Source organism: Diadema antillarum, unplaced genomic scaffold, assembly GCF_040938485.1.
Source record: "Diadema antillarum isolate AM-2024a unplaced genomic scaffold, OU_Dant_1.0 scf00000029, whole genome shotgun sequence".
Taxonomy (NCBI): domain Eukaryota; kingdom Metazoa; phylum Echinodermata; class Echinoidea; order Diadematoida; family Diadematidae; genus Diadema; species Diadema antillarum.
This window is the reverse complement of record NW_027270918.1, coordinates 9,190,030-9,216,861: the sequence shown is the minus strand read 5'-3', so window position 1 is coordinate 9,216,861 and position 26,832 is coordinate 9,190,030. Positions and strand designations below refer to the sequence as shown.

General features: G+C 37.9%; 1 protein-coding gene across 1 annotated transcript; it reads left to right on the top strand.

Annotated features, from left to right (window-relative positions):
- Positions 1 to 25,320, top strand: LOC139737634 (uncharacterized). The gene is made up of 8 exons (XM_071648311.1): positions 1 to 259; positions 7,162 to 7,228; positions 8,983 to 9,035; positions 18,190 to 18,318; positions 19,879 to 20,081; positions 20,819 to 20,896; positions 23,469 to 23,679; positions 25,280 to 25,320. The coding sequence occupies exons 1-8, from the start codon at positions 1 to 3 to the stop codon at positions 25,318 to 25,320; spliced, it is 1,041 nt and encodes a 346-aa protein (XP_071504412.1).
- The last annotated feature ends 1,512 nt before the right edge of the window (positions 25,321 to 26,832 follow it).

The following is a 26,832-nucleotide window of genomic DNA, read 5'->3' as shown; positions in this document are numbered from 1 at the left end:
ATGTCGACCGCCGATATCGAATTCAGTGTTTCGGACCAGAAAGCCGTGATCCCACCCGAGCCCAAGGAAAAGGGAGAGTCGGGTGGGGGCGGTCGACTCGGGGCAGACTCGACCTCATCGTCTACGTTGGTCGTGCTCATGCTCCTGCTCGTCCTCGTTGTTTCCGTCATTGCCATTGTACTCTCGGCCGTCAGCCTCTCCAGGAATGGGAACTCGACGACCTCGTCTGCCGTAGTCAACCAGGGCGGGGACTCATCCGGTACGTCTAATATATAGTTCCTCTATTCTCCCAGCACAACATCACTTACCTTAGACGACTAAGATGGCCTTATATTTGGCAAAAAAAAATAATGATAATTGCTCTCAAACGATTCCCTAACAAAACTGAGAATAATATTTGCAGCTGTGCGTCATTCATGGCTAAAGACGAAGAGATACTTACTTACTCATATACAGACAACTAACAACAGTAATTACTATAGCACAATTAATCCCGATAAAGATTAGTACATTCTCACAAGTGTTAGCCAGTGCTATCAGTGCCAGTGCTATCGCTATCATAGCGGCGGCGCTTCGTAGTGCCACAACCTTTCATGTACTCTTGTATATTTTCTCCATGTCTTTGTTGAAAAATATTACAGTTAAGGGTTGCTTCGTTGATTGTTTTAGTGCGTTGATGAGTCCTTAAAATAATGTTACTTCTTGCATCGATTTTTTTTTTATTTTTTGCATTCCTTCTGTTGACACTTGGTGACGAATTTTGCTTCGCGTAGCTCCTTGCTGCCTGCTATGTTTGGGTTTCATAAAGTATGAATGATCTATTTAGGTAAAACATTAACAAAAATCTAAAGCAAAACATGAATTTAAGCAACATAATCCATCATCTCATGAAATGAAAGCGTCTAGATTCTATAAGGATAATTTGTGTGCGTATGTGTATGTGTGTGTGTGCGTGTGTGTGTGTGTGTGTGTGTGTGTGTTGGGGGTGTGCCGAAGCTGCATATCTTTCTCTTTTTCGTGATATACAGAAAACTGACCTTTCAAAACTAACAGGATAGGAGGGATGTATAGAGAATTAATAATAATGTGTTTAGTGTTTTAAGATAATGATAATGACATTTTGCAGGAAGTCATTCTCTTTAAAATAACCCCCCAGCCCCCCCCCCTTTTTTTTTTTCTTTCTCTCTATCTTTGTGCATCTCTTCCCAAAACATAACTTACACTGTTCGGTATGCATATAATCGCTGAGGCATATGCATACATCCATACTCCTAAATACTTGATAATTACAATAATGATAATAATAATTATAACAATAATAATAATGATAATACCATAAATAACAATAGTAATGATAAAATACTTGTAATGATAATAATGATGATTATGATGAAGAGGATAATAGTAATAACAATAACAATAACAATAATGGAGAGACTCTTATAAAGCGCTCACTCTACCTAAAAAGATGTATCATGCTAGCTTGGAGTCCGCTTCCGTCGTGTGATTACTTTCCAAGAGAAAGTTATGGTTTTCGGTTGTTTCAAGCTCCTTGGTTGTTTGTCTGTCTATCTGTTGTTCCCGAATCTATGGTAGAGACAAGACGAGGACTCATCTCAACAAAATGCGTGTTAAATTCTTTTGCGATTATGAGAGGATCGTTGACCAGCTGATCATCATTATATAAGATACATTTTAAAAAATTTACTGTACTTCAAACGCATTAAAATTATTTTATGTGATTCAGTTTTCGGTGAGTAATAAAGTTTTCTGGAAAATCGTATCACTAAGGTAAGCTAAGATATTGTAAATATTGCGATTCTGATTTACTCTTTAAAGCTAGTTTATTACTAGTTTTTATGGATTGTAATAAAAAGGGCTAATTGTATGTTTTTCTCATCTATATCCGTTAACCTATAGATAAGAATATATCATAGGCCCTGTCAGTATTGGACTTATGAAACACCAGTTTTCATTTATCAAATCATAGATTAATAATTTGATATTTATGGGAGTTTCTTTCCTATACATTTGCTTTTGTTGGTTTAAAAAGCGGCGTAAAATATGGCTGGTCAGTGATAGTGAATATTGGTCATTGTTCTCATATGTCGTAATACGAAATTTCATTAGAACAAGACAAGTGTCATTAGTTATATTTGAAAACATATTGTCAAGGAGAGTTTGAAATATATAGTCGCCATTCGAGTTGCGCTGGAGATTTGGGAATAAAGAGCATACGAATTAAGGATGCCAACAAAATTTTGTAAGGTATTTCCATCCATTTCAATTAATAAATGTTATATTCACCACCAAAGAAACACACTTATTTCCATGTGCTGTATTATCTAAACATAATTCAAATTTACCCCCAAACATGCATTATATGCAGAATTACCGGGTGGTCTATATATTATTTCTAAAATAGTATTCTTTTTATGTTATTGCAGTACTGTGTATTTCAATAGATAATGATTCACTGCTATCTGTAAATCTGTTCTTTACTTAAAATCATACTGAGAACGAACATAATGCGCAACACCACCCCCCCCCCCCTTCCCGTGACGGCAAGTAAACGCAGATATTGGAAGGCTGACTGGTAATGTGGGATGCTCAATAAAGGAGGTGAATTTGCGTTAAGCCAGGTTTCTGTTATTCCAATAATGGAAAAAGGATACCATATATATATTTTTTTTTTTACGGATGACAGCAAGAACCTCTAGAGAATCCAATTTTCTATTGAGACTTCTTGCATTTATGTGGATTAAACTAAAACAATTCAAACAATTTTTATTTGCAGCGTTAAAGATATCTGAATCATATCTCTGACTGTGTAAAGAATAAAAATTATCACTGAATTTTTCTGTTGTATGATAATCACTCGAATGATTTACAACATTTTTGGTCACAGGTTATATGATTAAAATTCATTTTGTGTGTATTAGAATACACCGAAATGTTGTAAATTAGGTATATATTAGTATGAATATAAGAAAGATGGAAAATCGTTTGTCCAGAACAGTGTTAGAAATTATTGTTGTTTTCTCTGTACAAATTTACATGCATTGTTTCTGTCACTCAAGAAATTGAGATTTACGTTTACATATTATTTTCTTGTGGAAAAACGAATAAAATTTGAACTTGAAAGAGGGCAGAGAGAGGGGAGAAAATTCGGGAGAGAAATGAATACAGAATGACTTTACAATAGCACATATCGAACATAGAAAATAACAACAACAACACGCATATAAATATATGTATATATATATATATATATATATAGACATACATAAACTATATCTATCATGAACTTCTTTAAAAAAATTAAGATGTGTGCTACATTTACTTGGCAGCGGACAGAGCTCCCACTGACGAGAAAAAAAAATCATGATCAATCTGCTCTTTACCAACAAAAATATCATAGTTGCTTTGCAGGGAAAGGAATCATCCAAATTACTGTATCATTCTTCACACATATTAACAATTCAAAAAATATATCTCACAATCAATAAACACTAAACACCTCCAGTCTCCTACATTACAGGAATGTGAATAGCGAGGGGGGGGGGAGGTACTTCTTGCGGTTGCCAGTATCCCGAGAGACACAAGAGAATCATCCACATGCATTTCGGAAAGTATAACAATCCCTACTTTTTTATTTCCCTCATAGAAAACAAGAATAAAAAGACAAAACAAAATACAGCAAACTGAGAGGCAACTTGGTTTAAAAAAAAGAAGTTTGGAAGCCCCGTGTGTTTACCTCGGGACACATACCAGTCAAACACCTCTACGAGGTGAGCACCCTCTAAAAGGGTGCAACTTTGCAGCTCCAAATAACACAAATGTGCAAAATTAAACTGGGCAGCTTTTAGGGCAACAACCAGCCGACTATATGAATAACGATGTTGTGTTACGTAAGACTTCGTTGCCAAGAGATACTGTATATGTTTTACACGTTGACTCTCACATTTCAGTACGATTTGTGAATGGCGAGTGTCATTGATAAGCTTTTCTACTGAGGCCAGGATGGTACATACATACTTATGTCCAAAACAATCTGGCCTGTAGCGCGTGACATGATAAAAATTATAAAATGTTTCATATCAACGACCGTGTGTTTCAGAGTAACAAGAGAAAAATAAATCAGCAAAAGACAGGGGCAGGCCAAACGACTTGATGGCTATCAAACAGCAATGCTGTGTTACATAATATTACAATGATATACGTGTCCCCATTTTTAACATGCAATGGTAATGTTACAATTAACAAAATTCGCCTTCAAATTACAAACTTTTGCATTCTTACAGCCGGGGTGGCAAAACTCAGAAGATTGTAACGTAAAAGACTATTCATGGTGTTCACGCCAATTGTTTCATGTTTAAAAACGAATAAAACAACACTGGAATTAAGGAGGGAGTGTCAACTATAACTCATTGAGTCTGTTTTTATGTACAATTACGATGAGCGTCTTTATAATGTGTTTGGATATATAGCCAACACTGGCCCAACAGCTTTAACAACTTGGAGGCTATTATTTGTAAGTGGCGGGAAAATAAAACAATCAAAAAAGTTCATGGAATGTCACCGTCGGAAAAAGCAATACAATGTACCGGTATGCAGGACGGTTAGGGCGAAGACAATCTAGTTCTATGACAGCGATGCTACATTACGTAATTCATTGCCAAGTATTAAACTAGCCCACATACTTTCGAATAATAGAATGATTTTTGAGTGGCTGCTAAACAGAATTGTCCTACAAAACACATATTTTGGTTGTTAGACGAGAATGGCATTAGAAGAAAAAAAAACAGTTCTACTATTACGTAGATTTTCTTATCGTGAATCATGTCGCTATGTATATGAAGATACATTTGACCTACAGCTTCAAGAGTTAGGATAACATTATTTGTGACTTGCAAGGCATTAATTGAGTTCATGTGCAAAGTCAAGGCTTTATACAAAAAACAAATAGTTTAATAGAGCAACTATGGCAACGACCAACTGACAATGAACGGCGATGTTGTGGTGCGTAAGACTTCGTTGCCATGAGGCAGTAACAAGTAACAACTAGACTATTCCCTTTTCTTCCTTTGTCTTAACAAGAACGATATAAAACAGTTTCATCACACTGTAAGACAGAACAAAATATAATCGTCGTCGTAGTCTTTCGAGGGGACATAAAACCGGCTGTTTCATGGCTGCATGCATGCTTGTCTACGGGTATTTAATGCTTTTTCAGTGTTGCACGCAAAACAAGTTGTATACAGTTCGTGTACTGCTCCGTACTAGACTGCACAAGTCATGAACCCATTGTAATTCACCTGGCCTACCTTGGAGATTGAATGATACATTCGCAGTCTACACAAAGGACGATCCTGGCTGAATAGAATCCAGCCCAAATACACACTTATGGTTTCGGAATATGCAAGCTTTTCTGTCACATAAGCCCCGTACAGAGATGCGTCCCTCGAAGGTGAGACATCGCGCTTTGTGTTCCATTAAGGAAACGTACTATTGCTTAACTCGCTAAATAGTCCAAACTTATATGGAGAAGAAGCTGACTGGCTCCTTATATTTAAACGATGTCGACGTTTGAGGTCGAGTTGAGCACGTCCGATATCAAGGCAGTCATTCCCCCTGACTCAAAGGAAACTGGAGAGTCGAAAAGTGCTTCCTCGTTCTCCTCCTCCTCCTCCTCCTCCTCGACTGAAATCTTCACCGTCATATTGATCATCTTGGTGCTCGTCATCTCCGTTATCGCTCTCGTCCTTTCTTCATTGAGCTTGACGGAAGGCGGATTTTCTCAGAACTCGGTCGTGTCGGTGGTCGACGCGGGCGACGGAGACTCTTCCACGTCGGCAGGTTCGGTTTTGACAATCCCAGTTATTCGATTGCGACATGCAGCGAGTATAACGTTTCATTATTGTTGCACTTAGTTTGTGTCTCGATGTCTTAGCTAGTGCAATTGGTTCTTTCCTTCAGTCCAATAACGAAATATCTGAGGCTTGTAATGTTTGTATTCTGCTTTAATTCCGTCGTTATTACTTTGGCAGCGTGATAGCGTAAAATATATACATTGAGATACTGGTGTTGAGATGCTCATCAGGGGATAAATCATCTCTTCCATGATTCCTATAATTTGATGCACTCTATGGTCATGGGCTGTTCTTTGTAACTGTGAACCTCTGAAAGATTACGAGGAACCTTTATTCAGCATGACGGGATGTTACTCGTCTATAAAAGCGATATTAAACAAATTTCGACCCATGAAACAGAGTAGCTTGCTTCAAGGCGCATTTTCTCATCTCATCCATGAGCTCACCTCATCCATGAGCTCACCACGACCGTTTCATCCCCCCCCCCCAAAAAAAGGAGAAAATATCTTGTCCACATTTTCCACAATAAAGAAAAGGCTAATCACACACACACACACACACACACACACACACACACACACACACATGACACACAGACAGACATCTGTATACTACCACAAAATACACAGCATGTTAAGGTAATTGGTGCAAGGAAAACAAAATGGTTGGACTGCCAAAGAGGCCAAGGTGTCACAAAACAGTGAAATTAAAGTTGAAAGACTATATACATGCATGAAAATTATATGTGGCACTACTACGAAATATGCCGAAATAATGTCACACCAAAGGTAGTGTGGTATTGCGAGTTATACAGAATACAAATAACGAGAATAAGAAAAAAAAGAAGAAAGAAATGCAACCATTAATATCAAATAGTGGACAAGTGTAATAATAATCAATGATTTTTAAAGTTCTTTTACACTGACATTGTGATGATGATGATGATGATGATGATGAAGATGATGATGATGATAATGATGATGATGATGACGACGATGATGATGATCGAGTGTTGGAACGTCCAAGGCTACGACACAATATTTTTCTCTCTTTCATAAATTGATCATTATAGCTTCAAGTATAACGGTATGTCTGACAGCGATATCTTAGCAGTTATCTCGGCGATTGCTTCAGACTTATCGTAAAACGTTGCAGCAGCAGGCAAGGCAAATGGGAAATCAGTTTAGACAGAAATCATAATCATTGTGCCGTCAAGCATCTATAAAAACCATATAGTGTCGGTGTTAAAGTTACCTTTGTAGCCTTCTTTTTCTTCGTCCTTTTACAGGCGACACGGATTCCGGAAAAATATGGACTTTCGCCATAGGACATGACGGTACCAATCTTGAGTACATGTAAGTCTCGTGTCTTTAACCCGTTACGTATGGGGACCTAGTGGCCTGCGTATTAAGCCTGTGGGCATTTCAGAATTCAAAATGGAACGAGTTAACATTTCACACCTTTTATTCATGTTTGACCACTGGAGTCTATGAAGGATGTGTACCCGGCGTTTATCTCGGGTTCATCTCTCAGGTAGGGGTACAAAATTGTTCCCATCAGGCTGCGTTCACATAGAAGTATACTATTCGGGTATTCGGGCTCGTTTTTCGAGGGCACGCGAATAGCTTGAATCGAACGATAGGATTTCCTTACACCGGTTCACATAGGAGGGCACTATTCGAAAGTATACGAATAGCTGCGAAAAGTATAGCAAAGTGGGAATCGAGCTTGTTCGATTTTTCTTGCAGCGTATACCGTCTCTCGTTTATGGAATAATGACACTTTTGGTCTGGATTTGCCCTTTAGCAAAAAATAAGCATGTAGACTGACAATCTGATGCAGTTTAGAAACTGTTAATAAGATTTGCTGGGATGTAGGAGGAAGAAATCCTCACTGCATGGGATGGTGAGTTGACGGTGCGGGTGATGGTGTATTCGGTGCCCGAATAGCGAATAGCGAATAGCGAATAGCGAATACTTCTATGTGAACGCAGCCTCAGAAGCAGTAAAAGGGATCCCACGCGCAAGGGCCCGTCACTCCCCTTCCCCCTCTTTAAAAACGTATTGACGAACACACACACAATCGACACACATAGACACTCATTCACAACAGCCACAAACACACAAAATCAATTAATGAATTACAATTGTGCGGCGTCATCAAAGAGGGTTTGATAATTATTCATTACTAGTATTTAGTGCCTATTGTTCCTGTTTGGAAGTCTACAGACGGTGCTCTATCATCATATGGCTATAATATATGAACAAAGGAAATGCCAGGTTTATGTGTGGAATATAAAGCAGCTCATAAATACGTAATTTACAGTACAAAGCAATAGCACATGATATCAATAATGTGCTTAACGTCAGTATGAAAACTTGGAACTTTGAACACCCCACTGCCCGCCCAAAGGTTCTCCAAAAAAGTTTCTAAAAAGTTTCATATCGTATCACGAGTTGGGGTCACTCTAATAGCCGACACAATCATGTACCTCCCCCTCCCCCCCCCCCCCCCCCCAGTTACTATGGACATAGATGTTTGATAATTAACATAATAAGATTTCGTCTTTGGTTATTGGCCTAGTAACAAAATCCTAAGTATCGTTCACTTGTCTTGTCGATCTAGCTACCGGTAAAATTTCAGTAGGCCCCCTACTTGGAGCCAGGTTTGCATGTAGTAGCTGTTACTGTTAAGGGCAAGTGATATGTAAGGTATGTGAATGTCGAGAACAGCCCTTGTTGTGAAGTTATACAAAATATTTATGATTATATCAGTAAACGGATTACATGTCACTATCATTGTATCTCTACTGATGAATTTACGGGTTTGTGCACATACCATAGTGCATGTCATCGATGTGAAATCATAATCATTGTACATTAGAAGCATTGTACCACGGTCTAGGCAAAAATTCGTAAGCGATAAAACTATCACACGGTGAACATTTTGTTATAATGATAAAGAGAAAAACTATGACGTTGTTGCTGCAATTTTGTTTCCGCCTGTCTCTTATTCTTTTATTAACTGTTTGTTTGCTTGTTTCTTTGTTTGTTTCTTTGTTTGTTACATTTAAATTTCCGTTTTTTAATCTTTACTCTTCAATACACAGCGATGATGTGTCGGGAACTCTGCGTGGATTTCATGTCGACCTCGTTGATGCTGGTGAGTTGTATACTCTTGCTGCAGTTAACCACTGAATATCATTTGTCCGAAAAAGTGAACATTATCATGGTAGTGTATTCTTTTAGCAGTAGGTAAATCTGCTATAGAAGTGTTAGTAGTGTACATTGGAAGACACACTGTGTATGAAATTTGCATTTCTCTTATTGCTCGATTGAAGTAGGCATATCTATCCTTATAAGGGCATGTTGTGGCAGATCGTGGACTTTTAAGACACGAGGTTCCTGATTCGAGTTTCCTACAGCTGTCCCTATAGAGAAGGCACTTTGTCCTCGTTGCGTGTAAGTCTTTCGGCGGGGGATTGAAACCGTCGGTGTTATGTTTGGCTTTATAATGCGATGGAGGCATCAATGAATGAGAACATAAGAACGGTTTTATGAAAAATGCCTACATTGTATAAGCGATCTAGAAGCTGTAATCACATTCAACATAGCTGGCGCTATACATATTATTACTAAGCAGATGCGTTGATATGAAGAGTTGTCCACTTCTCGCGATGCAGCTCTGTCCATCTAGGCCTGGGCCCCGTTTCATAAAGCTGTTCGTAAAGTTACGAACAACTTACGAGCGACTGGTGATCAGTTCTAATGTGCTATACTTATCAGAATTTCCATAATTCAGCACAAGAAGTGATCACAAGTCGCTCATAAGTCGTTCGTAACTTTACGATCAGCTTTATGAAACACCCCCTGGTGTATAAGTCAAATGTTGGGGATTATGACTAACAAAACACCTTTTTTTCTTTGAATGAAAATTACTTGAGATCAATATCAAAATTTACGCCGGGTTTTTTTTTTCAGACTCGATAATGAATAGTGATTGTAGATGATATTAATAGAATATTTTTTGATTGTGAGGAGTAATTTGAAATGTGTTTTTATCAATTTTGTATTGTACTATTTTTGTGAGCAAATGCTTCAATTCAGCCGTTTGGCTGCGAGAACGTTTTATCTAATAAACCATACCACATACTGTACAAGTTAAGCATATTACGTGTATTTACTAAAATTCATACGGGCTGATGTTAAATATTCCTATCAGCAATTGGATGAACATTGTTACATGATAATAGACCATTTCATTATTACATAAAAGAGTATCCTCCATTCGTAAAGAGTGAGAAGAGTAATTCTCGTTCAAGAGCATCTTCACATACACAAATAGAAAAGAATACCCAAAGATTATATTTTGTTTGTTTGTTTGTTTGGTTTATTTCTGCATTTTCTTTCTCCGAATACAATTGCAAATTAAAACAAAATGATACAGATACATACAAATCAATACAAAGAAAAATCATTTGCGTAACAACATTCAGTCTGAAGTGGCATAATTCGTCGGCGTTTTCACGAACCGACGCTATTTCGATTTTGGTCAAAATTTTCAAAATCGAGATATTGGTACCAAATGAAAGTGCTTTCAAAACTCTACCAAATCCCAAAATTTTAGATCACAAAATTAATTATTCTTAATTTTATCAAAGAAAGAAAAAAACGACGGTACTCGAAATATCGAGAAATTGAGAAAAAGGGGTTTCACGAACCGACGCAGTAAAGATACGCCGGTTCGTGAAACCCGAATTGCTAGGGTGAAGAGCAATGAGGGTTTTACGAACCGTCGCAGTTGCATTATTTTGAGCTTTGTTCAACTTACTGGCCTAGAATTAGGTTTTGGCCCTAATCCAGATCTCAGAGTGAGAACCAAACCATCTGAAAGATGAATGACGACCTAAGCCAGCCCACTGTCCACGAGTGAAGTGAATGGTAAGCTATAATCCTATTAAAATCATGCTCAAAATAACAGTTTCAGTTGGACTACCATAACCATTGATTGCGGTAGAGTGTAGTCCCATGTATTCAATCGCGTGATGCTTATGAAGCCTAGTCTGTAAACGCCATCCAATTTCAAATTAGATCCCAAATCATATTATTTATAGTTTCTTTTCAACTTATGTCGTTACTTCTGAGACTACTGAGTACTGTAGTCGTAACGTCTGTGTGCAAGACATGCAAGATGTCAAAGTCTCGAAGACACTCATGGCTATGCCTTGACTTGAGTTGAAAATGAAATCATGAGATTGACAAAGTAGGCCTACTAAACTAAAAAAAAAGTAAAAAGTCTAAAAGTAAAACTCAAAGGAAGAGTAAAGAATAAAGTTAGACATGTTAGACTTTAACTTTCAAGTTTAACTATTAAGTCTAAGTTAAGACTTTACTTGTAATGCCAGTTACTAAAACTAAGATCAGCTGAAGTCTAAGACCAAGTCAAATTAACACAGAGTCTATAGTCTAGCTCTAGATCTACATCTAGACTAGTGGTAATAGTAGGTAGAGTCCACCCATTTCCCCCCCCCCCAATTTTTACTTGTCCATTCCTGAAAAAGTTACTGGTCAGTGTCCAACAGTGATTTTTCCTGGTCAGGGACCGTCGGACCAGTGCCAGTGTGCAGCGTTGGTGTAGATGTCATCTATGACAGTATGTGGTCTAGTGATACTACCTAAACACTACGAGTACATGTAGTACTCTACAGGTTAGGTGGCTTTCCTGTACAGTGCAGTGTTATAGTATACTTGTGAATTCAGCCCTAGTACCGTACTGTGTGTAGATATGTGACATTATGTCTAACGTTAGTTCGAGTGGAGTACCTTTGAAGCACAGCGGTGGGGCTTTTTTTCCCTAAAACTTGTGAATGCGGCCCAACCAAATGGCGTTTACATATTCACGCGTGATTGATAGTGATACAGTAGCGCTGTCGATTTCCACAGCATCCATACATAATCTTTTGTCCTTTCTTCTTTCCTTTTTTCCCTTTGTTCTTTCACCCTTTTTATTCTTGGAATCGAAGGACTTCTAAGAAATGTCCCTCGACTGATTTAACCAGGACTCTTGAGTCCTGGTAAACCTAACCTAACCGAGTAACCGTTAACATTTGTTAGGCCTAACATAACAGTAACACTGACTTAGCCCTGTATTGACTTTGTCTTTGGCCGACTTACTGAGATGGCGAGTCTAACTCTTTAACGTTAGTCTAAACGTAGTCGTTAGATCTGTCAGTGTCAGAGTCACCGGTTATTGTATATGGTGCCATCTCTAACGTACGTTAACAAGTTGATGTTAGTTATCTATGTCAACTTACTGAGTCAGTAATAGTGGTGCTGTCATCCTGTTGGATATCGCCGCAATATCATCCGTGACGTGTTAATTTCGTGTCACAAAGACAAAAGTTGCCAAGATCTAATAGTATTAGATATCTAGAGCTAGATGTAGTCTAGATCTATAATATAAATTTTGTGAACCACTGGTAACTTAAAAGTGAAAGGTCTAGACTTCACTTAGTCTATAATTAGACCAGACATTCATGAGGCAAAGGCCTATTTAGTAGATCTATTCTTATTCTATTTTAACGTCAATTCCTACTAACTCGCCACGTGTTATTCCTAAGGCCAAGGACTTCCGGGTTAGTGATTTTTTTTTCTCATAAATACCAAACAGCAGACGTGTTTCATTTGCATTCTTGTGCAGACTTCATGAAAATATGTACAGTATCAAAGAAATATGATGCACATGACAACGCCAGTGTTTTATAGGTGAATGGTTAATACCTTTAAAAGCTGAATGATAATGTAGAGTCTAGGTCTAATTAAGATGTTACAGTCTCTGATAAGAAACAGGTTTGATTGTCATAGACTGTTTCCCAAATGCAGGTACATGTAGTAATATTCAGCTATTTCAATGCAATGCCTTGTTTACAAATACATGTAGATTTATATTCATGTGAATGATAATTCAATTTCTACATGAGACATACCAAGTGCTAAACATAATATCTTGCATCAGTAAAATGTGTAAATGAAGAGACAATTTGAATATGCATCACGAACAGCAGCATTTTTTGACATTCTTTGATCCTGCATAGGCCTACCATTTTGTTTTATGTTTAATATAAATAGAGCAAAATAATTTCAACTTCAGTTTTGTTGGCTGATTTTTTTTTTCTTCTCAAAATTAAAGTTGTATCTTGTGCCATGATGTTTGATTTTAATCAAAAGTTCTTAATTTCTTTCTTTTCTTTCAGATGACTGGTGCCATGTAGTAGCGAAGAACTGGACTGTCTCAGAAAAGAAAAGGAAAAGTACAGGGTCGTGTACATCACCAACGGATGTGAATACAATGGTAATGTAGAGTCTAGGTCTAATTAAGATGTTAAAGTCTCTGATAATAAACAAGTTTGATTGTCGTAGACTCTTTCCCAAATGCAATTAGTAATATTCAGCTTTTTCAAAGCAATGCCTTGTTTACAAGGACATGCAGATTTGTTCATGTGAATAATAATTTAAATTCTACATGAGACTTACTAAGTGCTAGACATAAGATCTTGCATCATTAAAATATGTAAAAGGCGAGACAATTTGAATATGCATCAAAAACAGCAGTATTTTTTTTGACATTCTTTGATCCTGTATACCGTTTTGTTTTATGTTTAATATAAATAGAGCAAAATAATTTCAACTACAGTTTAGTTGGCTGATTTCTTTTTCTCAAAATGAAAGTTGTATCTTGTATCATGATGTTTGATTTTAATTGAAAGTTCTTAATTTCTGTCTTTTCTTTCAGATGACTGATGCCATGCAGTAGCGAAGAGCTGGACTGTTTCAGAGAAGAAGAAAAAAGTACAGCATCGCAGCATCGTGCTGATCATCAAGGAATGTGAATACAATGGCTTAGGAAACAAGACAATCTACAGATAGGATAGAAGGGAGAAATTGGGATGAAGGGCGACAACATAAGGACGGTATATCTACAGTGAAATGTGATTGTAAAGTGGAAACATGAAAGGAGATCCTGAGATTGAAGGTGAAAACAAGGCATTCCATTCTGTGATGTCGTAATTACAATTTTGCTACACTTTAATAACACTACAGAGAGACATTTATATCCAGGAAAGCTTCATGTGGATATGGAATGTTAGATTTTTTTAAGTGTTCATTGGTATGTATTTCATGATAATAAATCTTGAAGGTTTTGTGTGGTAATCATAACCTTGTGATAAATCTTGATAGATTTCTAAGTGCACATTGGCAATATTTAGATGATGCTGTAATCAGATTAAGTTCTATTCTCCTTTATTCTTTTATTTATTATTTTGTTGTCTTCAACCCACTTTGAATGTGTCACGTATGATTCTTATAAACATGGGAACATGCACTCCATGTAAATGATAGGACTTATAACAAATTGACATAATTATTCAACCATCACTAGACAGTTCTGTTATAAGATGTTCTTTATCTAACTAAAATTGTAAATTATGATACGTGTATGTTCCCATGCAAACTCACAACAAAATACAGAAATTTGATTTCTTTTAATAATAATTCATTATGTCTCTAAATTTACAATTAAAGAAAGTGATTGCAATAAGGATGTCAAACATCGTATATTAAAATAATAGATTATTCATTTGTCTCCATCCGTAGTAACGCACGCAACTGCAGTGTGCAGTTTGTAGGCTGCTGTGAAAAAAAAAAAAATCACAGGCAGCCCAAGCAGGATTCGAACCACGACCTCTGGATTACTAGACCAGCGTCATAACCACTAGACCACCGGAGTGCCCTGGCGCTACCTTTACACATGAATAATTAAGTATAGAAGGGCTTGGGGGCGCTTCGAAGTTTACTGCTCTTATTAAATATGTACATGTCATTTGCAACTCAACTAAAGATGATTAAACACACTGAAATTCTTACTTTAAATGATATTCATAATCTGTTTTTTTTTTCTTTAATAGCTTGGGATGTACACTTTATACACTGTATCGGTCTACATTTCGCCTACAATATGGAATTCTTTACTTCGAGACGTTTGTTTTTAACAAACAAAAAATTAAGAGTCCTTTAAAGGTGCTGTAAAACAGTGGTGTTTGTTTGTTTGTTTGTTTTTTGGTGGGGGGGGGGAGGGGAGTCAAATTAGCCTTGGCCCCTCTCCGCCGTCTTTTTTTTTCTTTTAGCTGCATATTTTTTAGTCATCACATGAAAATTCGTCTGCATCCACCCCGTAGTTTTGCTGATGACCTTTCTTTTTAATTATTTTAGCCACACACAATTTTGGCTGAATTTCCCCAACCCTCTTGTGAATTTGCTAGTACATGTACTAAAACACATTCTCAGAATGTGTTTATAGTACTGGTGGATTAAGGATTCACAGGGAGGGGGGGGGGTCGGCCAAAATTTCTCTTTTCTCATATGTAACAAGCCTTCGGGGCGAAAGGCTGATATTATGGGCTTTCTACACACATTTTTAGATGCTAATTATTGGTTAACATGAGCATGATCATTTATGTTGTGATTAATTTGTTTCCTTATATATGTATGACTTCTATTAGAGACTTAATTGGCTTGGCACTCCTTACATCGACCTATTTTAGACACCCATTTCCCTCTCTCTCTCGTGCTTTTTCTCTACTGTCCTGTGAATAGTGTAACTACATGTACATGCAGTACCTCTTCTCTTTTGTATGATATACATCAAGTTTTTATCTGAGCATATGGGTGTTGCAGCACTCTCAAGCTTCATGCATATGCAGCAACATCTTTGTGTGGTCATATACATACATGTAGTTATGCTTGATATATTAATTTGAGAATGTTATTCTTTCTCTTGTATATGTTCCGTCCGCACTCTATAGATGTAAATGTACGATGTAAGATTTGGTGTGCATGTTCGAACTGTGTTCCTCTTTCTGTGAACACACAAGAACTGATATAATAATGAACTTGAATTACACATATTCTTGAATCTTGATTCCATCTCCATTTGCCATTAGATATGTATTGATTTATGGAGCTCTTCCACAATTGTTATCCTTCCCATTGTCATTACTCATCTCTGAATAATTCAAATTTGATATTCTATTGAGGACCTATGTTTCTTCGATTACACAATGTACCTCTTCAATATATTGCTGCAAAAGGCATAATAAAACATGACCATTATTATATATTTAAAATGAAGCTTGAAATTCTGATAGTGTCGATATTCATGTATTTTTAGGAGTTTATCAGTTTCGAAGAGTGCATGCAGGATGAGTTTATGTTTTTATATGATCAGGTGCAGCTATCATAGAATCTGTTGAGCAGGAAAGAGAAAGATGGAAAATGAGGAATTATGAGTGAATTCGCATGCGAGCCAAATGACAATAATGACACTGATAAAAATTGTGACAAAGTATATGTCACAAATATGTGGAATAATAAGAAATAAAGAAATTAATATATTATTTCAGAGAAAGAAATAACAGAGTGCATGCATGAGTATGAAAGATGAGTAAATACAAGTAATTATTATTGACTGGCACATCTTTTTCCCAAGATTTAGCGGTATCCTTCATCTTAGAACAAACATTCATAATTATTATGAAAGAAGTGAACTGAATTTGAATTAAAAATAATGTGAAAAAAATGAAAAAGTAAGTTAATTAAGTAAAAAAAAAAAAACAGTAAAAAGTAAAAAATATGAAACACAGTATACCGAATACATGTATTACCAAATGATAGATGTCCAAATGCAAAAGTGTTAAATAATAATATATCCACAAAAAAAGGGGGGGCAAAGAAATCTTTGGAACGATCAACCACAGCTATAATAACAATACATGCGTGTACTAAATGAAGATGAAAACAATGACAACACTCTTTTTAGAACAATTAAGAGAAACTGGCTTGTATTATCATCTTAATTATCACTAAATGTATTGTAATCATCACAACAATCATTACATGACAATTAATTTCAATTAATAAGGTTATTGTTGATAAGCAGGTATAGCCCTAATAGTATTTGTATGTAAACACATACGAAAATGAAATAGCGACGGTTCGTAAATACACGCGTATTGCACGTTACCTATTGTACAGGCCCTACAGCGCGGGTCTCACGAACCGGCGTAATACAACTTACGTCGGTTCGTGAGACCCGCGCTTAAGTACATAACCTATGGTGCGCGCAAGAAACGATGGATTTACGAACCGACGCAGTGAGTTTGAAGACAGAAATATCGTAAATTTTTTGAATTCACACTAAAATTACACTATGGATAGGAAGAACAACTTCCACTCTCATCACCCTGTCAAAATTTTCACACACAAGACAGGAAAAGTCATTGAAAACGTTGTCTAAAACTTGTGAGATCTTTAAACGCGATTTTCTCAGAACTGCATTTTCGCTCAAAAACGAAATAGCGTCGGTTCGTGAAAACGCCGACGAATTATGAATCAAAATAACATATTAAGGCATACTGTATCTATTAACAAAGGAGAAATCAATACAGGGGACCGTCATCATAAGCAGAGCTTGACGTGGATGAGGCCCTATCTGAATATGTGATACCAATGTAATACAACACCAATTATATATGTACTCATAAAACTCTTATGAAGATAGAACGATGATATAACTTTAACGATTGACCTTGCTCTATCATGGTTAATAATTTGAGCAATTTAACAATGTGATGTCAAGTGAATTCTAGGCGTCTCCTGAAATTAAGCGCTCTTTGAGAAATTGCTGAGCCTATGTTCTTTAAGGCACAAAATTGACTTGTTTGTGATACAGTGTAGGCCTGCTGCAAAAAATGACCACCATGAAAATTTCAACTCGAATATACGCGTTTTCAAGTTCTGTGACTCACTACTGTTATAATCCATTTCAACATTTAACCCTTTCCATGCCAATGAGTCAAATGTGCACAGATTTCACTTACAAACCTGTGGACAGGAAATAATGTGGCATGCAGAGAATTGCTGATCTTTGCTGCCGGGATTATCATACAGAATGTTCTAACCTCATGCTTTTAATTGTTTAAATGGTATCTTGACGAGGGCCCAAGTTATTGGAATTGTGTGTCGAAACTCAACCTAATCTTCCTCAATTGCATTCAAGCCCTTCATTCAGCATGTCGGTCATTTCACAGGGTTTCCCTTATTTAAGAACACGACCCACGAGAGCTGCGTCTTCGTCACTTTATCGAGAAAAGATGTAGGGCTTACATGCAATTTCAAGGCATCAATTTGGCCAATTTCAAATAACCCATCCCTCGCTACCATTGATGTCGCTATGTTTCTCTGTTTTTCCCCTCTTCCAGTCTGCGAACAGGCGAACAGGGATTGTCGACTCGTATGGGACATCTATGAAAACTGCTGGAACTCTCAAAGTGGGCAGCGCTCTCGGGGTGGAGTTGGACTGATGGGGCGCTGGTACGACGCCTGCACAGGCAAGTATAAATTTAAGTAATAGCGTGACATCATCGGGAAGAGGTGTTTTTATGACTGGGGTCATCTGTATTAGAGTATGACTGTTTTGGTTTGTTTGTTTGTTTGTTTGTTTGTTTTGGTTTTTTTTTTTGTAGTTCTTGATGTGGTCGTTGTTATTGTTATGAGTCTGTTCAAGACTTGACGTTGAAATCAAGATTTATGTCCTTTAACCTGTCGGTCCGGAACAGAATTGGACTACTAGTAGTACATATCACTGTTTCATATATTATCTTAAAGTGTATAAGGTTCTGAACAGGTGAGCAGGTGGTATCTGGATGGAATGCATGGAATCCAGTCCAGTACTAGTATGCACGACTTTAGGCAAGATGTTTCACCAAAAAATATCCCTCTTAACTTAGATGTGACAATGGAGTAGGCCTACAATGCATGGCCTTCTGTTAGCACGGATACTGCCATCATCTCTCTGTCATGTCCGAATAATCCGAGCTCATATTTAGAGGATCTTTTTATTTTCTTTTTGATTTAATAGGGTGGATAGCCCTTTCAACACCACTGACTTTTCAAAGAGGTCCACTTGACATACATATTAAAATTCACATAAAACAACTACGACGACAACTACACAATAAAAACTTATACACCAAATTGATTGTTAAAAAATGACTTACAGCCGACAAATTAATATGATACATTAAAATAATTTCATTAACGCAAGAAAAAATATAAAACAAAGTGACTTATAGTCGACGTATTGGTGTAATACATTAAAATAATTGCAATATAACAGAAATAACTGGACCCCCCTAAAAAAAAGGATAGGATCCTAAGTAAACCGTATCAATATCTTAAGCAGGGTATACCATCATCGTTACAAGTGTATTACTATTTTCGCTTCTGCTATCCTTATCATTAGACGAGAGAGTTGGTGTAATGAACGTTGGACTTAGAAATTTCGAAGCAATCTACTAACAAGATCTAACGGTAGTTAGGGCTGTTTATGTAAAGTGTTAAGAATTGGAGTGCGTTGTAGAAATCTTGTTAATCAGTCTGTTTAGAGATATCTCGTCATTACAGTTTCTTTATTGTCAAATCATCCTCATTTAGTGTATGTAACTCCTAAATTTAACAGAGAGTTTGCCAATCAATTGATTCATAGGATTGTCAGGTGGGGAGGGTCAAAGATCAACGTTGTTTTTATCCGAGTAATCGAACATAATAATTGCCATTATCAGCTATGTAGTGAACTAAAAAGAAAAAAAATAGATCAGGAAGTGTTCCCTTACGAAGGACATGAGTAGGGTTTCTTTTTTCGCTAGTCATGAAAGGTATACCAATTACAGTCTTGATGTTTATCTATTCTAGCTTTGTAAAGCCACTTGATTATCCAAGTTTCCGGTATAACCAATGTACCTTGCGGTTGTGAAGATATGACAGTAACTCGCTATAATGTTCAAGGTTGTACCAGGGTATTCTTGATGTGTCTCTCTTTAATTATCTTGTACAGCATTGCCCTCGTTTCTCTCACACCCCACTGTGGTTTCACTCCTATGTCTAACCAGGTTGGTTTAATACCTACGAACGGGCCCTCACCATGCAGTTTTCCTCGGAGTTTCGCATGGGCCTGGAGGCCACTTTTTACGTGCGCAGCGGAAACCCGAGTGCCTTCAACCCCACGAACATTGGATCCACCCAGAAGATCGGTTTCATCGACGGCTGGGCATCAGACGAGCACTGCGTCGCCAGAAATAGCGGCACCATCACTGTAAATATGTGCTCAGCTCTACCCATCAGTTCATTGTTGTCATGACAACTACGATGCTGGCACAAAGCGACATCAGCCACGATAAGAGCGTAGTATGATTCTTAGCGAGCAATAAAAATGACGATGTTGATGATGCGGATCCGATGTAGTTGGCGGAGACAATGAAGACAAAAATTAAACTTACACTGACCTATCATAGGCATCATGATCGTTATAATAAGGATTAAAATAACTTTATTAGAACCTAATAATGTTACATCTTTTCTCACTGATTAAGATAATACCGAAGCTGAAAATGTCTAGCTTTTATTTTACCCATTTTGCATTAAGGTATCTTTCTATTTTCTGTAATATTGTCAATTACCGTTAAAAGATAACCATAGTAAAACATTATAGCCTAAAGAAAAATAATGCTTACAATTCTTATTAGTAATTTAATTCAATTTGATGGGGTGGTGGATCTCAAATGTAAATTATTCCGATTGCAATGCCATGACGATGATAACACTTTAGATATTATATAACTTTAGATTTAAAAAAAATACACATACACTAACGATCGAGTGTCATAAGAATAATGATAGGAGCAGTAAGATTACTGATGATATCAGTGATATGAAATCAGTGATGGTGATGATATTGACAATAAATCGACACGCGGCATGGTACCTCCCGTTCTGCCAGCGTCTTCACATTAATTTCTTTCTGCTGTCTTATACCCCTCTCTCTGTGTGCAGGGAGCACCCCTGGATGACTCACAAGTGCTGCATTATCCATCGTTCAGTGAGCTGAAAGACGCCCTGATGTCGGGAGAAGTAAGATAAAGATTTAAAATTGTTCGCACTCGATTATGATAATGATTGTAATGATGTTAGTGATGTCCTAGTGATGTCTTAGTCTTCAGTGGTGCAATCCTGCAAGGTGTCGATGGAACAGGTGGTAGTTCTGATGCCGTCGTACATGCCCTGGCGTTTCCATTGTCTGTGGCTGTTTGTATCCTACTGCAAAGATTTAATCCATTGCCTACGGGAACCTGGTAGTCCCTGTATTTACCCTGTGGGAACCATACAATCCTGTAGGGAACGGGTTAACCAGTATACAGTGTAGTCACTTGCGCAGAAGCGTGTTGTCTGTTGGGCCTTAATTTTTGTTCGTAGCTCTATAAGTCTTTGCGTGTGCTGGAAGATAGGTTCACGCTTGTAGGCCAGCAAGGCATTTCTCTTAGCCTCAGAGACAGGTTGTATCTTTTCCCAGTGAGCTCCGTACTATATAGGCTTCGCTCCGATGCTCCTTTTTCTCGAAGACGATGAAGGTTTATAAGGAGTAGATAGCGTCACGAAGATGTCACCACTTACGATCGATTCCAGTGACACTGGGGATGGGAGTTACCATTTTTACGTAGAAAAGTGTCTTGGAACAGACAGAGATATCTCCTTCGCCATCAGTCTCACTTTGCCGTAACGAGAGAGTTATCTGTGTCGCAGTCTGCGCTGTGGTGACTCCCCGTATATGAAGAATAATTCAAAGGTCTGCTCGCATGATGACCAGATCGAGCTGATGTTTTTGTTGGGACTGAGGGTGTCTTCATAAGACTTTTTGGCGTTTTTACCCTTGAAATAGGTGTTCATCACACACAAGCCATTGTTGCAGCACAGCTCCGACAGCCACCGTCCATTCTCATTCATCCTGCCAGTACACTGGTGTACGAGACGCAATTAACAGGACAGATCAGTTGCAAGCAGCTCGAACGCTATGTGGAACGCTACCTGGAGCTGCACACAACCCTGAACATGGTGGCAGACGCCGCCTTGGAAATTTTACCCATGTTCTCAGTCATGGAGGAGCTAGATTCCCTGATGCAACAGAAGAACTAAGCAAAGTCGATTGCATGTCTCTCTGACTGAAAGGCTCCTGGGAAAGATGCTGTTGTGCGGCTTGAGAGCAAACCGATCTTCACTAGACACAATCTGCTACTCACTATACGCAAGCAGCAGCAGGAGAAGTGACTAATGCAGCAAAAGTCATTGTATATTACCTCCGTAGACCTGTCGAACACCTTTGACCTTGTCAGCAAAAGTGGGCTCTTCAGTATCCTGCAGAAAATACTATAGGAGGCTCTTCGGGAATGCTCGATCCATCAGATGTTCACATCTTTTCACGAGGACATGCAAAGCACAGTCATTTGCTACAACGGCGGAACTCCCGAGGCGTTTCCCCGTGAGTGCGGTATGAAACAGGGCTGTGTCCCCGCACCAACACTTTTTAGCATTTTCTCCTCAGTCTTCCTTCAGTAAGCCTTCCATGACTGCACAGGAAGCATATCTTCATCCGTACCAGAGCCGACGAGGAGTTATTCAACATTCATCGACTGCATGGCAAACCAAGATAGAGGGAAGTTCTCATCCTAGAGATGTTGTTCTCTGACGACCCCGCTACGCTGATATCGCGCACAAAAGCCGAATTGTAAAGGCATGGTTGGTTACCTGTACGTCCCATGCTTGTGAGGAATATGGGCTGACCATGAACCTGAAACAGGTTATCATCCTTGTTCAAGGTACTGACTTCACGCATCTTGAAGTAGTGGATTCCTTCACCCATACCTTGGGTCGACCATTTTCAGCTCCCTCTCCCTTGATTCAAATTAGACACAAGGATAGGGAAAGCTACCACTGTCATGACCGAGCAGAACAGGGTTGTATGGAGCAACAGTCAACTGATCAGTTATCAAGAATCAAAGCTCCGCGTTTACCAGACCTGCGTCCTTATTTCCATGCTATCTAGGCCTTACAACTGCGAGTCATGGACAACAAACTCCAGTCAAGAGAAGGCTCAACACATTCCACCTCAGATGTCCGCTCGGACGTCTCCTGCACATTAAGTGGCAGGATAAGATGACCGACACAGAGGGTCCTCAAGAGGGCATTCCCAGCCTACTTTCGCTCCTGAACCATCGACACCTCAAATGGTTTGGTCACGTTGGTCGAATGGAATCAGTTCGCATCAAGGGAAGCTACAGACGCACTGTTAAATTGAGTGTCGAGCGGGCTGAAGCTGCAAGAAACGATCAGCAGGCTGACGAGAGAGCCAGGAGGAAGGCAAGGGCAGCCTTAGTCTCAGTCCCAACGGACTTTGTCTGCTAAAATTGCTCCCAAGAATGCTGCTCATGACTGGGACTATTCAGCCACTCAAGGCCATTGCATAAAGTGCTATCTGTGATACATGTACACCATTGTCTGTCGAGACGAATGGATGCGGACGGCGAGAATAGTGATAATGATAGGGAGAAGAAGAAGAAGAAGAAGAAGAAAGATTACAATTTGCCCGCGAGGCACATGATGACTTACAGTATATTACATTTCTCGTTCTGTGCTTCCTTTCCTATCACAGATTGTGTCTGCCTTCGCCAACACGAACGTCTTTGCGGGGGAGACCGGAATAAACACCATTGGTACGACTTACTCGAACTGCGCGAATGGAGGAGGGTCCATGATGATGATGAAGGATAGTTCTCTGACGTCCTGGTGGAACCCCGCATTCGAGGCCATCAGGTCTTCCGGTGTCTACGCCGACGTCTGTGGTAGGGTCACTACCGATCACGGTGAGTTTACTCAGCCTCTTGTATATAAATCAAACGCATGTACAAATGTCGTTTGTCTTTATTGACCCTTTGTCATGTTTGTGGCATATTTTGCTTGTGTTTTTTAGCTTTACATGTGTGGACTGGAAACATAAAAACACATCATGCTCCATATGGCACTACACAATACGAAAATGATATTACATAAGAGTTACATACCCACCTATAATATGTACATGGTTATTTGGTATACACATGTACAGAGAAATACGGCGCTTCAACTGCAATAATATGATAAAACATATACAACTGAATGAGTGATTGATGTTGACGGTAGTAACGTTATTTCAGGAAATTTCAGGATATATTGAATTGCAATCACCCTTTCATATAGAACGTGTAGATAATAAATTTCTTTCCGAAAACATTCCTCCGTGAATCTTGCTCATACAGGAGTAACAGAAACGAAAGCTGTTCGTGCTGTTGGTTGCGGATCTTCCTTGTATACGTCCACAGCATCAAAGTGAATCTAACTTATATTCTAAAGACGGTGACTTCATTATTAAAAGTAGCGAAACAAGATACATTCATATTCAAGAAATACAATGTTTCGTTTCTTATTTCTATGGTATGTTAGATAACATCAGGGCTGCCAACTCTCACTCATTGAGAGTGAGACTCACTCATTTTGGTCCTTTCTCGCTCTAAAACTTTATTTCATTTGCATGCATTTCTATTGATCTCACTCATTTTGACTCCTAAATTATAGCATTGGTCTATGGGAGTCTCACTCTCAACTAGTATCCAATGTTGGCAGCCCTGTAACATAAAGAATTTATATCACGTACAATCAAACATGATTGGAATTAAGGGGACCTTTTTTCTGCTCCTTACAAAGTTTTGCCTTTGTAGGCTGATATTAGGATACCTTGATGCCAGACAGTCATGTAGCTTGCGAAAGATTATGACAAACAATATGGAAAGTTTCAGCTACACCACACGCCGCGTCATACGGAGTCATTTGTGTTTTATTGAAAAATGTGGCCGTTCCAGCAATCCGAAATGAAATGAATACATATCCTACAACACTATATAAAAAAGAATATAGTTTAGGTTTGCTCTTCATTCTTGGCTGATTGTACTTGCACTGTCAAAGATTTGTTTCATTTTTCCATGCCTGCGAATCATTTAATAAAAAGAAAAAGGCTCTTCCCTATCTATTTATTATGATGATGATACTGTAGTAATAAAAATGATAATTGATAATAACAATGATAATGATAGTAATAATAATAATAATAATAATAATAATGATAATAATAAGGTCTTCTTTATCCAGGGTAACCTCTTCAATGTTGACACTCCTCTGCAAGAGGGCCCTGCCGTTATTATTATCATTACCTCATATCGTTGCCAGTTATATTCATTCCTACACCAGCATGACCACAGTCGAGAGGGGCATTGGGAGTTAAGACATCTTGTCCAAAGATGTAAGCACTGGAGTGGGTTCGAACTCGGGCCCTCAGACTGAAAGTCAGGAGTCTTATCCACTTTGCCACAGTGCCCCAAACAATGATGAATTTCTATTCAGGATTTTTTTATTTATTTATTTTGGCGACAGGTCTCTTGGATGGCGCCACGGGAGGAGATTTATGTCTGTAGATCACCGATAGAGGGAGTTGTTCGGGACTTCACGATGTGCGAAGAAATACTGGCCACCACTCCTCAACCCGCGACAACCCAACATGTCTTTCATCAGATACCTTTACTACAGCTCACAATGTTGAAGATTTCGATAAAGTGTATTGTTTTGGAAATTATCAATCAATAATCACATGCAGGATATCGTAACTTACCAATTGATTTCAATTATTTCTTCACGGTTTTCAAATTAGACTAGAAAAAAAAATAAAAGGTATTGCGAAAAAGTAAAAAATGACACTATAGTGACTTTTGACATGTGGAGGTAACAATTCAAAGGATGAAATGAGATAAGAATAAGGTAAAAATGTTGGGAAGCAAAGTGACGTCCAATGAATAACGAAAAGGTTTTGTTCATGTCAAATTCTCTTCTCTATAGTATCATGCTCATCTAATTTTTAGTCAAGTTTCACCTTAATTCATTTCTGTATGTTCTAGCAACCTCTAGATGAAAATTAAATCATTTGTACAAATTGATTACTATTTGTACAAATCAATTTTCTAATGATAAATCTACTGGGTAATTGTGTTGACATTTTTTCTCTCTGTGGCCTTTGTATGAACAGTTTTGTTTAGATATCCAATGCTTGTCTATCCATAGTCTGAAGAATGATAAGTACGCCATGTAAAGAGCAGTCGCCCTGGAAACAATAACATTATTTGATACATTAGCTAGATTTGTTTGCTTGTAGTGCTGTTTTGTATAAAAACAGAATTCTATCAGAAACATCTCTGTAGTTGAAAACGAACAAGGGGTTTATGATAATAAATCAACATTTTCTGTATAATTTCTCAACAGTCTCCTTTAACTGCCAGTTCTATCTGGAAATGTGATGAATTGTGACGTGGAGAGGAGATGCCGCATGAGAGAGAGGACGTGGACGAGGATTGAGAGAGAGAGAGAGAGAATATATAATTATTTTCAATTTCAATTTCAATTCATTTTCATATTTCTCGGTGTAAAAAAAAAATACATCAAATATTCAAAATAAGATGATACATGATTTCCAGCTAGGATGCATAATAGAACATTGCAACATATAGAACATTTGCTTCAGATAGGAAGAGAAAACCTAGGAGGGACAGAGAAAAGGAGAGAGAAAACGACAGACAGAAAATTCTACAGAACGTAGGGTGCACGCCACATTATGCTGATGTAAGCAAAGTGCATGAATTAAGAATTACGTAATACATATAATGGGACAGAGCAATATATAGATTTGGATTTGATGTAGACTTATATAGATAGATAAGTGTGTTTGATGAGTGGGGCAAAGTTTAATTTTTCTAGCATAATGAAAAATCAATTTACTTACTCAAGTAGGCCTACCTCTGTTATAAAGAAGGGGTTAAAAATCATGTCAGGAACAAGTAAAAGGAATGTGTACTTCTCTTTAAATGACATTTTTGGAATTACTGATCTCTTTCTTTCGTCTTTTGTGTGTTAAAACCAACACGTGCAATTAATTCTCG